At 35.8% G+C, this 9,524-nt stretch overlaps 1 protein-coding gene and 1 non-coding gene across 5 annotated transcripts; one reads left to right on the forward strand and one right to left on the reverse strand.

Moving 5' to 3' along the window:
* On the forward strand, nucleotides 1–2,900 carry LOC104744040 (serine/threonine-protein kinase BSK11-like). 4 transcript variants are annotated; one of them, XM_087483098.1, is made up of 7 exons: nucleotides 1–559; nucleotides 634–769; nucleotides 851–984; nucleotides 1,216–1,321; nucleotides 1,750–1,835; nucleotides 1,925–2,386; nucleotides 2,471–2,900. In XM_087483098.1, the coding sequence occupies exons 1-7, from the start codon at nucleotides 197–199 to the stop codon at nucleotides 2,708–2,710; spliced, it is 1,527 nt and encodes a 508-aa protein (XP_087339224.1). In that variant the 5' UTR covers nucleotides 1–196; the 3' UTR covers nucleotides 2,711–2,900. The 4 variants fall into 4 exon arrangements, 2 of the variants coding, with proteins under 2 accessions (XP_087339224.1, XP_087339225.1); XR_015579326.1 differs by having other exon boundaries at nucleotides 12–559; nucleotides 1,929–2,386; XM_087483099.1 differs by having other exon boundaries at nucleotides 14–559; nucleotides 1,765–1,835.
* Nucleotides 1,084–1,167, reverse strand: TRNAL-CAA (transfer RNA leucine (anticodon CAA)). Its single transcript has one exon. It is a non-coding gene; the product is annotated as a tRNA-Leu (tRNA).
* Nucleotides 2,901–9,524: the final 6,624 nt, after the last annotated feature.

Genomic DNA, 9,524 nt, shown 5'->3' on the forward strand with positions numbered 1-9,524 from the left:
GATTCATTTGCATGCAAACGTAGAAAATTTTGAGAGAGGTTGCGAAACCCGAAAGAAGAGGAGATGCCAAAGTGACCAATCTTTTTTCTCTCTCCCTCTCGGCGACGACGGTGACGTCAAAGCGTCGCCAGAGAAAAGAAAAAAAAAAACAAGAAGAACGTTAATGTTGATGCCGACTTGAGTCGCCCCTCTGATCATGGGTTGCTGTCAATCGTCTTTCTTGAAACCATCGTCCTTGCATGACAAGAGACTTACCTCTAATGATATCTCCGGCCGTCGTGGGAAAGGAACCAAGCGTAGTAATCGCCACCGTCATCCTCCTAACATTAACGAAGGCAGGGGATGGCATTTTTCCGACGTGCCCGACTTCTCCGAGTTCTCCGCAACGGATCTTCGTAACGCCACAAACGATTTCAACCAAAACGCAGTCGTATCAGTTGGTTCTGATCAAGAAGCAAACGTTGTTTACCGAGGCTGCATTCAAAACGACAAAGACGTACGTCTTATTGCCGTTAAAAAGTTCTCCAAATCAACATGGCCTGATCCCAAACAATTCGAAGTATGTGTTTGAATGTTTTCTCCGATCTCGAATTCCTTATTCGAATTGGTTGAACCAATTCGAATTCTATGCAGGCAGAAGCTCGAGCTATCGGGAAACTGAGGCACGTTAGACTGGTGAATTTGATAGGTTATTGTTGTGACGGAGATGAAAGGTTGCTTGTATCGGAGTATATGCCCAACGACACCCTCAACAAACATCTGTTTCATTGTATGACACCTTCTTGTGGTTAGGGTCTTTACTTGGTCCACAAGTACTTGAGTTTTTTTTTCCCTTTTGCTCGTATTACAGGGGAGAAACAAACCATGGAGTGGGCCATGCGATTGAGAGTTGCACTTTACGTAGCTGAAGGTTTAGAATATTGTAGACAGAGTGGACACAAATTGTACCATGATTTCAATACTTGTCGGGTTCTCTTTGATGAGGTAACGCCATTGCATATGTTTAATGGTTTTGTCAGAAATTTCTAAGTTTTTTCTTTCTTTTTTTTTGTTTTAAAATAATTCCACAAAAAGTAATCAAATTGTCAGAAGTGGGATTTGAACCCACGCCCTCTCACGAGGACCAGAACTTGAGTCTGGCGCCTTAGACCACTCGGCCACCCTGACACTTTATTCACAGTACAGTTTCTTTCTTTTCTTGTTGTTGTCACGCAGAACGGAAGTCCTCGGCTTTCATGTTATGGGTGGATGAAAAATAGCAAAGATGGCAAAAACTTCAGCACGAATCTTGCTTATACACCGCCCGAATATCTTATAAGTGGTAACGTCTTTGTTCTAGATTACTCTTCTTATTAACCTAATATAATCTTACTAGACAGCATATATATAATCAATCAAACTATAATGAAAATATGGAAAGAAGAAAAGGAGAAGAAGAGGAGCTCTTGAGAGAGCTTGAACAGAATAAAGGAATGCTTTGTTATGGATGATGTGAAATTGAATCATAGATACTCCTATATATACGAACTGATCACACACAAACACACATATGTAAAATTACAAGATTAAAACACTGTTATATATCCATAACTTGTCTTCTAAGTTGATGAATTATGCACTTCATATATTTGATTCACTTAGCAAATGGATCATGAGTATATCTTATGCAAATATTAAAGCAATTAACAGGTTCATTGAAAGAGTTTTACACCTTTTTGTGGCAAATGATGTATATATATATATTGGTAGGTACGTTAATTCCAGAGAGTGTTGTCTTCAGCTTTGGGACGTTTCTTTTGGATCTTCTTAGTGGGAAACACATCCCTCCGAGTCATGTGAGTGACACAGGTTCATCTATTAACCTAGCAAATTGGTTTGGTTCTGTTTCCATAATGACATCTTCTATTGCTCTCCATTTGGTCAGGCAGTTGATACAATTCAAAAGCAAAACTTACTTGTATTGATGGATTCACATTTAGAAGGAAACTATCCAGAGGAAGACGCTGCCGCCGTGTTTGATTTGGCTTCCAAATGCCTCCACAATAACCCCAAGGATAGACCAGAAATTATAGATATCATCTCAGTTCTCGCTACACTTCAACAGAAACGAGATGTTCCGTCCTATGCTATGCTTGGAATTTTGAAACATGAAAACCATGAAACGGAACGCTCAAATTCTCTAATTTACGATGCATGTCACCATATGGACCTTGCAGCTCTTCATCAGATTCTTGAAGCAATGGAATACAAAGAGGACGACGTTACTTGTGAGCTCTCTTTCCAGCAATGGGCTCAACAAATAAAAGATGTGTGGAACACTAGACAACAAGGCGATTCAGCTTTTCGGAACAAATCTTTCGAATCTGCTATTGAAAAATATACTCAGGCAAGAACAAAAAAAAAACATTATATATACTCACCACCTGAATTTTACTGACTTTGTCCTAATAAATTCTTGATTATGATGCAGTTCATAGAAACAGGAATCATGATCTCTCCCACTGTTTATGCACGAAGGAGCATGTGCTATCTCTTTTGCGACCAGCCAGATGCAGCACTACGAGATGCGATGCAAGCACAATGCGTCTATTCCGACTGGCCCACTGCAGTTTACCTCCAGGCCGTAGCACTCGCAAAGCTGAATATGGTCGAAGATTCAGCTAGCATGCTAAAAGAAGCCTCGATCTTGGAAGAAAAGAGGTGTTCATAAGGTGACCACATTGCATTACACTACAAAGTATATATATACCCGTTGGATTAACCAAGAAAAGAAAAAAAGATCTATGCTGTATAGTGAACCGGAGACTTTATGAACACTAACATACTATAATAGTATACAGCCTAATTGTATTGTAAGCATGACAACATTGGATTTAACGAATAAAGAAACATACAACTCAGCTTAGTCCTCAACCAGCAAAAAAAAAAGAGAAGAAACATTGCAAGTGTAAAATATGTAACCTTACGAAAACTATGGAAACATACGAAATAAAATTTGGCATTTGTGTCATATCTTATTATATAAACCTTGGTTTTCAAAGTTAGTAACTCACCAGATCGTGACACGTGTTAGTTTTAACGATAAGAGATAAAAGTTAAAAACTCACCAGATCGTGACACATGTCAGTTTTAACGATTAAATATCCAAGTTAGTAATTCATTAGATCGTGTCACTTGTCAATTTTAACGATCATAAAACACATATCAAAGATAGTAACTCATTAGATCGTGACACGTGTCAATTTTAACGATAAAAAATCACAGTTTTCAAACTTGGTAAAACGATGAATAAGATAATTGTAATCTTATTATATTAAAAAGAAGTTTGTTAATCCTAAAAGAAAAATGATTGTAAATTCACTCCTCTATATAAGCAAATAGATGATGACATACTTTTCACTAAATAAAATAATTTCAACCAGATTTGTTTTTCGTATTAGTTTTAACGGTCAGAGATCAAAGTTAAAAACTCACCAGATCGTGACACGTGTCAGTTTTAACGATTAAATATCTAAGTTAGTAACTCATCAGATCGTGTCACGTGTCAATTTTAACAATCAAAAATCACAGTTTCAAACTTGGTAAAATGATGCATAAGATAATTGTAATCTTATTATATTAAAAAGAAGTTTGTTAATCCTAAAAGAAAAAAGATTGTAAATACACCCCTCTATATAAGCAAACAGATGACATATTTTTCACCACATAAAATAATTTCAACAAGATTTTTTTTTCTTGGTAAAAATTTCTTTTTTGTTTTTATTAACCTTTTGTTATCATTGTTCTTGAACAAGTCTCGTAGACAATTTGTTTGTTGTCTAATCGAAGCAACTATACAAAATTTCTCTTTGAATTTTGTTTCGTTTCTCAATTTCGTAATGCATACTACGCAATCTTTGACTTTCAAGTGTTAACAAAGTTTTTTATGCATAATAACTAAGATTTTTGGGATTAACAAATTTCTCACGGTGTTATTATTATTTCTTTTAATTTGCAGGACAGGTAGCATAAAAAAAAAACATGAATACAAAAATTCAAGATAGCAACAGAGATTATATAACCTAGATTAACTAAACAGAAAACGTTCTTATCATTCTATTGGTGAAACTTTTTTAATGGGAAGGCAATTTTTTTTTTTAAACTAAAATATACTCTTACTTTCTATTTCTTTTAGTTTGGAATAGGTAAGATTAATATGTTGACCCAAAAAATTGAAAGATTAATATATGCATCTTCTTTTTCTAATACCGTATTTTAAAATTTATTGTAGTTTTTTAGATTATTTTATTTAATTTATATTTTCATCTTTGAATTATTTAAGATTCATATATTATCGTGATTATAATTTTCTATAATTTCTTTAATTATGTCAAATTAATATTCTTCTAATTTCTCAACTTGATTGGTTGGTCATAGACACTTTTTTTGTGCAAACATAATTGTTACCATTCGTTCAATCTCAAAAGGAGATAAAGAGGAGAAGGTCATCAATGGTTTCAAGGCTGGTAGTGGAAAGAACATGGAAGTAAGCAAGGACGAGATGAAGCCCCTATGGCTAAAAACAGGAGATAAGCTCCCCTACAAGTTTACAAGCTCCAAATCTGCTCAAATAAGGAGCCCTGTTTTGAGGTATTTTCACAAGTCCCTAGCCTGCACTCTATTTGCTAGGAAGGAAATTGGTAATGTGAATGATCATGAGCTCCAACTGCTAGACATTGCCTTGTGTGGAGTATTAGATAATGTTAGGGATGGTAGACCGCTAGTAGGAGATGTTGCGGATACAAGTTTGATCTTTGTCTTGCTTGATCAGTTCTTGTATCTGAAATCAGGGGGCAATGAAACCGAAAGGAGAGAAGGAGCTAGAGAGATCTCCATAGGAGGATTGGTCACACCGATTTTGGTAGCTTGCGATGCGCCCCTGAAGGGAGTGGTACATGAGCCAAGATAGTTAGACATCGACTACCTTACATTGGCGAGGTTCTTAGCCTATGAGAGGCCAAATGATAGGTCGCTCTTCAAGTTTGTTCATCCAGCAGTCGGAGCTACTCAAATGATTCTGCCCAACGTCGTGTGCACAAAACTCCGGCTAGGGGAGAACATAGACTTCATGCCACCATTGGAGGAGCTTTACAACCCTGAGGGGGGGTCCGATGCTGAAGAGAGAGAGCCAACAGGGCAAGGACAGGGCGACAACTCATAGGACTATGATTTTTAGGAGTATGTTTGCTCTCAAAAGCAACCAGTTGGGGTGAGAGAAGCTCACAAGAGAATCAGATGGTTGAAGAGGATGAACAAGTTCCTAGCTAAGAAAGTGAGGGACCTTACCGACACAGTAAATGTGATGGGAGGACAGATCAGGGAGTTGCAAGAAAAGGCAAGTTGTGCCTCAGCTCCCACTTCAGCTTATGCACCCACATGGATGGGGAGGAGCGGACCACTAGGAGGAATCCGAGGATTAGCACCTCCAGAGCCTGAGAGAGCGTCATCTTATGAGCCTCAAGCAAAGGAGAATGTCACTAAACCCGATAGATCGCGGAGAAGCCAATCAGATGCCTGTCCGACACCTAACCCGACGGGGTACACAATGTCATACCTGATGCCTCAATCGAGCACACATTCGGGTGAACACTCAGGTCCTTTCCCTCCGACCTACCAGATACCGTATCCGATGCCGCACTCGATGCACACTGCGAGAAGCTACATGGGTGACCATTCCAGACCTCTCCCACCATACCCATCATACTACCCGATGCCCTACCCGATGAGTTACGCGATACCTTACCCGATCAACCCCTTGGATGCTGGTTCAAGCAAGTCGTTCGGGCACATAACCGAACTCTCTAATGAGCGAATCCCGGCGCCTGCTGAAGCCGGTGACGATCCTGGGTACACGTTGGCGAGCATGGAAGCTGCCACAACCTCCTTCTTCACCAACCCATGAGGTACCACTTTCATCCAAACCATTGTCTATACCATTGCATTATATTTTGTTTCATTTTGTGTGATTCTCATACTTCTTTTTCAGACTTTTATTTACACAGAGGACTGTGTAATTTAAGTTTGGGAGAGGGTCTGAGAATGTATATAAAATTGTGTTTTTTTTTCTTATTTTCTTATTTCAAATTTTTGCATGCTAGTTTTATTCATTTGAGTCTGCATCTATTTGCATTAATAAAAACACAAATAAAATTTGAAAAATTAAAAAAAAAAACCATTTACATTATTAGGGTTGAGTTTAGATTGCTTCATATAGGATTGTTGCATATGCATTTTAGGGGACAATGATTAAAACCACCTTGTTTAAAGTCAAACCTTAAGATTGAAGTTATAGCCCTTAATCACAATTCATTGTTGCTAGATCAATCTTTGGAAAAAAATGAAATTTTTTTGTTTAAAACCTTGTGTATTTTGAAAGCTTCCTCCACTTGCTTGAACATTGCATCATCTCTATATTATTGGACTTAACTTGAACTTAAATTATCTTGCTTATGGAATTTGAATACTTGCTCATGGTAACTCTAAACTCGGGTTAACACTCCATTTTTGCCAATCTTTTCGTTTAACCCGATTTGTTTTTCCCTATCCTTGAACCCAAACCTTTCTTTCAAACCTTGTTGTGAATTTTTGAGTGAGGGCTTTTCATTGTGCTATAGGTTGTGCAACCTTGAGAGTATTGAGAACAACAAAGAACTGGCTCTTGTTTTAGCTTAGCTTAGAATCATTTGGACTAGCTAATAGAATCGGTTTTGAAAGATAGGTAGTTAGCATGATTATTTGGGGTTGGGTTGAGAAAAATAAATGAGAAATTGAAGAAGAAAGTCCCTAAGGTTTCATTATCTTTTAAGCCAAAATGCATATTTTGGTTCGCGGATGTTACAGACGGTCTTGGTGTGCAACGAGGACGTTGCGATCTGTTAGTGGGGGTGAATTGTTACACCCCGATTTCAGAGACTTGCGGTGAGGTTTAAAAGAATTGATTTGGCCACCTATGTCACCAAAGTGCACTTATCTTTTTGGTCAAAGGTCCTGAGAGAACTCCAGTGTTAAGTGTGCTTATGCTGGAGTAGTCTTAAGATGGGTGACCTTCCAGGAAGTAACTGTCGGAACTGTGCGAGTGAGGAAAAAACACATGAAAATATCATGTGGTGATTTGTAGGGACGGTAACAAGTCTTTAAAACTTCCCGGACGTAGCAAACCGGCCGTCGGATATGGATGGGCTCACGGGCCTAGTGAGAGGACGTGAGGCCCATTAAAGAAAGTGGATCTTTGGACATGGAGCCCACTAAGAGGTGGCGATCGTGGCGCTACAATTGTATATAAAATATAAAAAATCATACACTTTAAAAATAAAAATCAATTTTTCATCTGCGTGACTTAAGGACATAGAGGATTGATCATGACGCTCGTACAATTGTGTACCATGGTTGCTATCCATGAATCTATATTTATAATGTTCAATTAATTAACACATTATAAACCACGCAATTGCATCTTTAGCATGAAGGAATATTTTGAACTTTTGTTACTCTAATAGTTTAGCAAAACGTAACACACATATGACATCACCAATACATTGCGTCCAATCATTATAGAAGTCGTTCGCGTAGTGCATTGGTAAACAACATGATAATCGATCACCCCTAGGTCCCCTACAATTTCGTTTGTTTTAGAAATAAAAAATTTTGAAAGTGTTAAACTTAAAGTTTATAAAAATAGAACGACTTACTCAATTTTTCCAAAACAACAAACAATTCATTCCATTCTTTGTATGGTGGATCTTCTTCAAAGCTATATCGAACACTCTACACTCTTCGATAAGATCTGCAAATATTTATCAATAGAGAATTAATTATCAACTTTAAATTTAATTAATAATATAGTAATAAATTTTTTTCCTCTCACGTAAACAAAAAGCAGGGTCAAAATATCCACTTTTGATATCATTGAATGATACAAAAGAATAAAATTGATTTGAAGTCAAAGGAGGAATTTTTCTAAACCATGTCACGTCTATCCAATATATCCTAAAACGATGGTTAGTTGGCCTAAACATGCCATCAACCCTGCTTAGTGAAAATCTTGATAACATCATCCATTCACCTTCTTCCAAATAGTTTGTAAAGATATCAAGGGCCCATCAATACATGAATTTTTTACCCTACATAAAAGAAATACATAAGTAACCAAATATTAATAAAATTTCATCAACTACAATCAAGGTTGTTGATTTGAAAAAAGGATGACAGCACTCAAAACTTTCTCAGTATTTTTATGTTAATTTTCCACTCATATAGAAGGGGTTCATGTTGTCCACATCAATTAAATAGTCTCTTCCCGATTTTATTTTTATAGCATTGGTTAGAAGATTAGCCATGCCACACAAAAAAAAACCTTTGCTAAAACGAATCCTACGATTTTGACTTTTAAAAGTTTTTAACGTATTTCTATATACATAATATGGAAATACCTTTATGGAATATTTACATCTATATATATTGTCAAAAATTTAAACTATTTATCATCGGAAAAAATTAAATGTTTTTTTGTAAATTTATCACTAATTACCAAATATATTTCCCTATCTTTTATAATTAATTTCGTTTAAAATAAATATTCAATATATTATTAATATTTCGTTCCAAAAGAATAGTAACTATATTACCATAATTATTTTATATATAATTAAAAAATTCAAGTCAAAGTTATGTTTACTTTTTCGATTTTTATTGAAAACCGTTATTTTTTAAAATTTCTATTTCGTAGATAGATCAATATCTATATTTTATATTAAATTTCTAAATAATTTGGTAACTACCCTAATTAGTTAGTTGGTACTATATGCTATAATAAAAGAATCATGTGTAACCCACGCAGATCTCACGAAGTTAAGCAGAATGAATGCAAAGACATTTTGCGACTCAAAATATTTAAACACGTTGCGGGATGGCTTAACGGACGGGTTTGACTGGGTTAACAATTTTATTTAAATTATCTAATTCATGAAATTTTAGTTTTTTGTGAATTTTATCTGATTTGATAGTTCAAGGTTTTGATAAAATCTGGCGCTGCTAATTCGGTTCACATTCTATCTAAATCCGTCATCATGTCCATCTAAAATTTATGGTGAAACGATTACTATTTTAAACTTTCATAAACTTGATGAATTCAAATCAATATAAATTTGTATTATAAATATTATACTAAATACATAGATTTACAAACGTAATATCTCAAACAAAAATTTTACTCCGTGCAACAGTACGGGTTATTACCTAGTATAGTATTATTTTCCTCTTCTCACCGACACAATAAACAGGCTCTAAATATCTACTTTTGATATCATTAAATGATACAAAAGAAAAATACTGGATTGAAGACAAAGGAGCAATTTTTCTAAACCATGTCACATCTCTCCAATGTATCATAAAACGATGATCAGTTGGCCTAAAAATCCTATCAACCCTGCTAAGGGAGAAACTTGATAACATTATCCATTCACCTTCTTCCAAATCGTTTATAAAGA

Source organism: Camelina sativa, chromosome 14, assembly GCF_030686135.1.
Source record: "Camelina sativa cultivar CO46 ecotype springtype chromosome 14, ASM3068613v1".
Lineage (NCBI taxonomy): Eukaryota > Viridiplantae > Streptophyta > Magnoliopsida > Brassicales > Brassicaceae > Camelina > Camelina sativa.

Excerpts from the sequence above, each read along its gene's own strand:
- LOC104744040 (XM_087483098.1), top strand. The coding sequence starts at position 197 with ATGGGTTGCTGTCAATCGTCTTTCTTGAAACCATCGTCCTTGCATGAC. Across the intron at positions 1,836-1,924 it reads AACACATCCCTCCGAGTCAT|GCAGTTGATACAATTCAAAA; the intron begins GTGAGTGACACA and ends CCATTTGGTCAG. Across the intron at positions 2,387-2,470 it reads CTATTGAAAAATATACTCAG|TTCATAGAAACAGGAATCAT; the intron begins GCAAGAACAAAA and ends ATTATGATGCAG.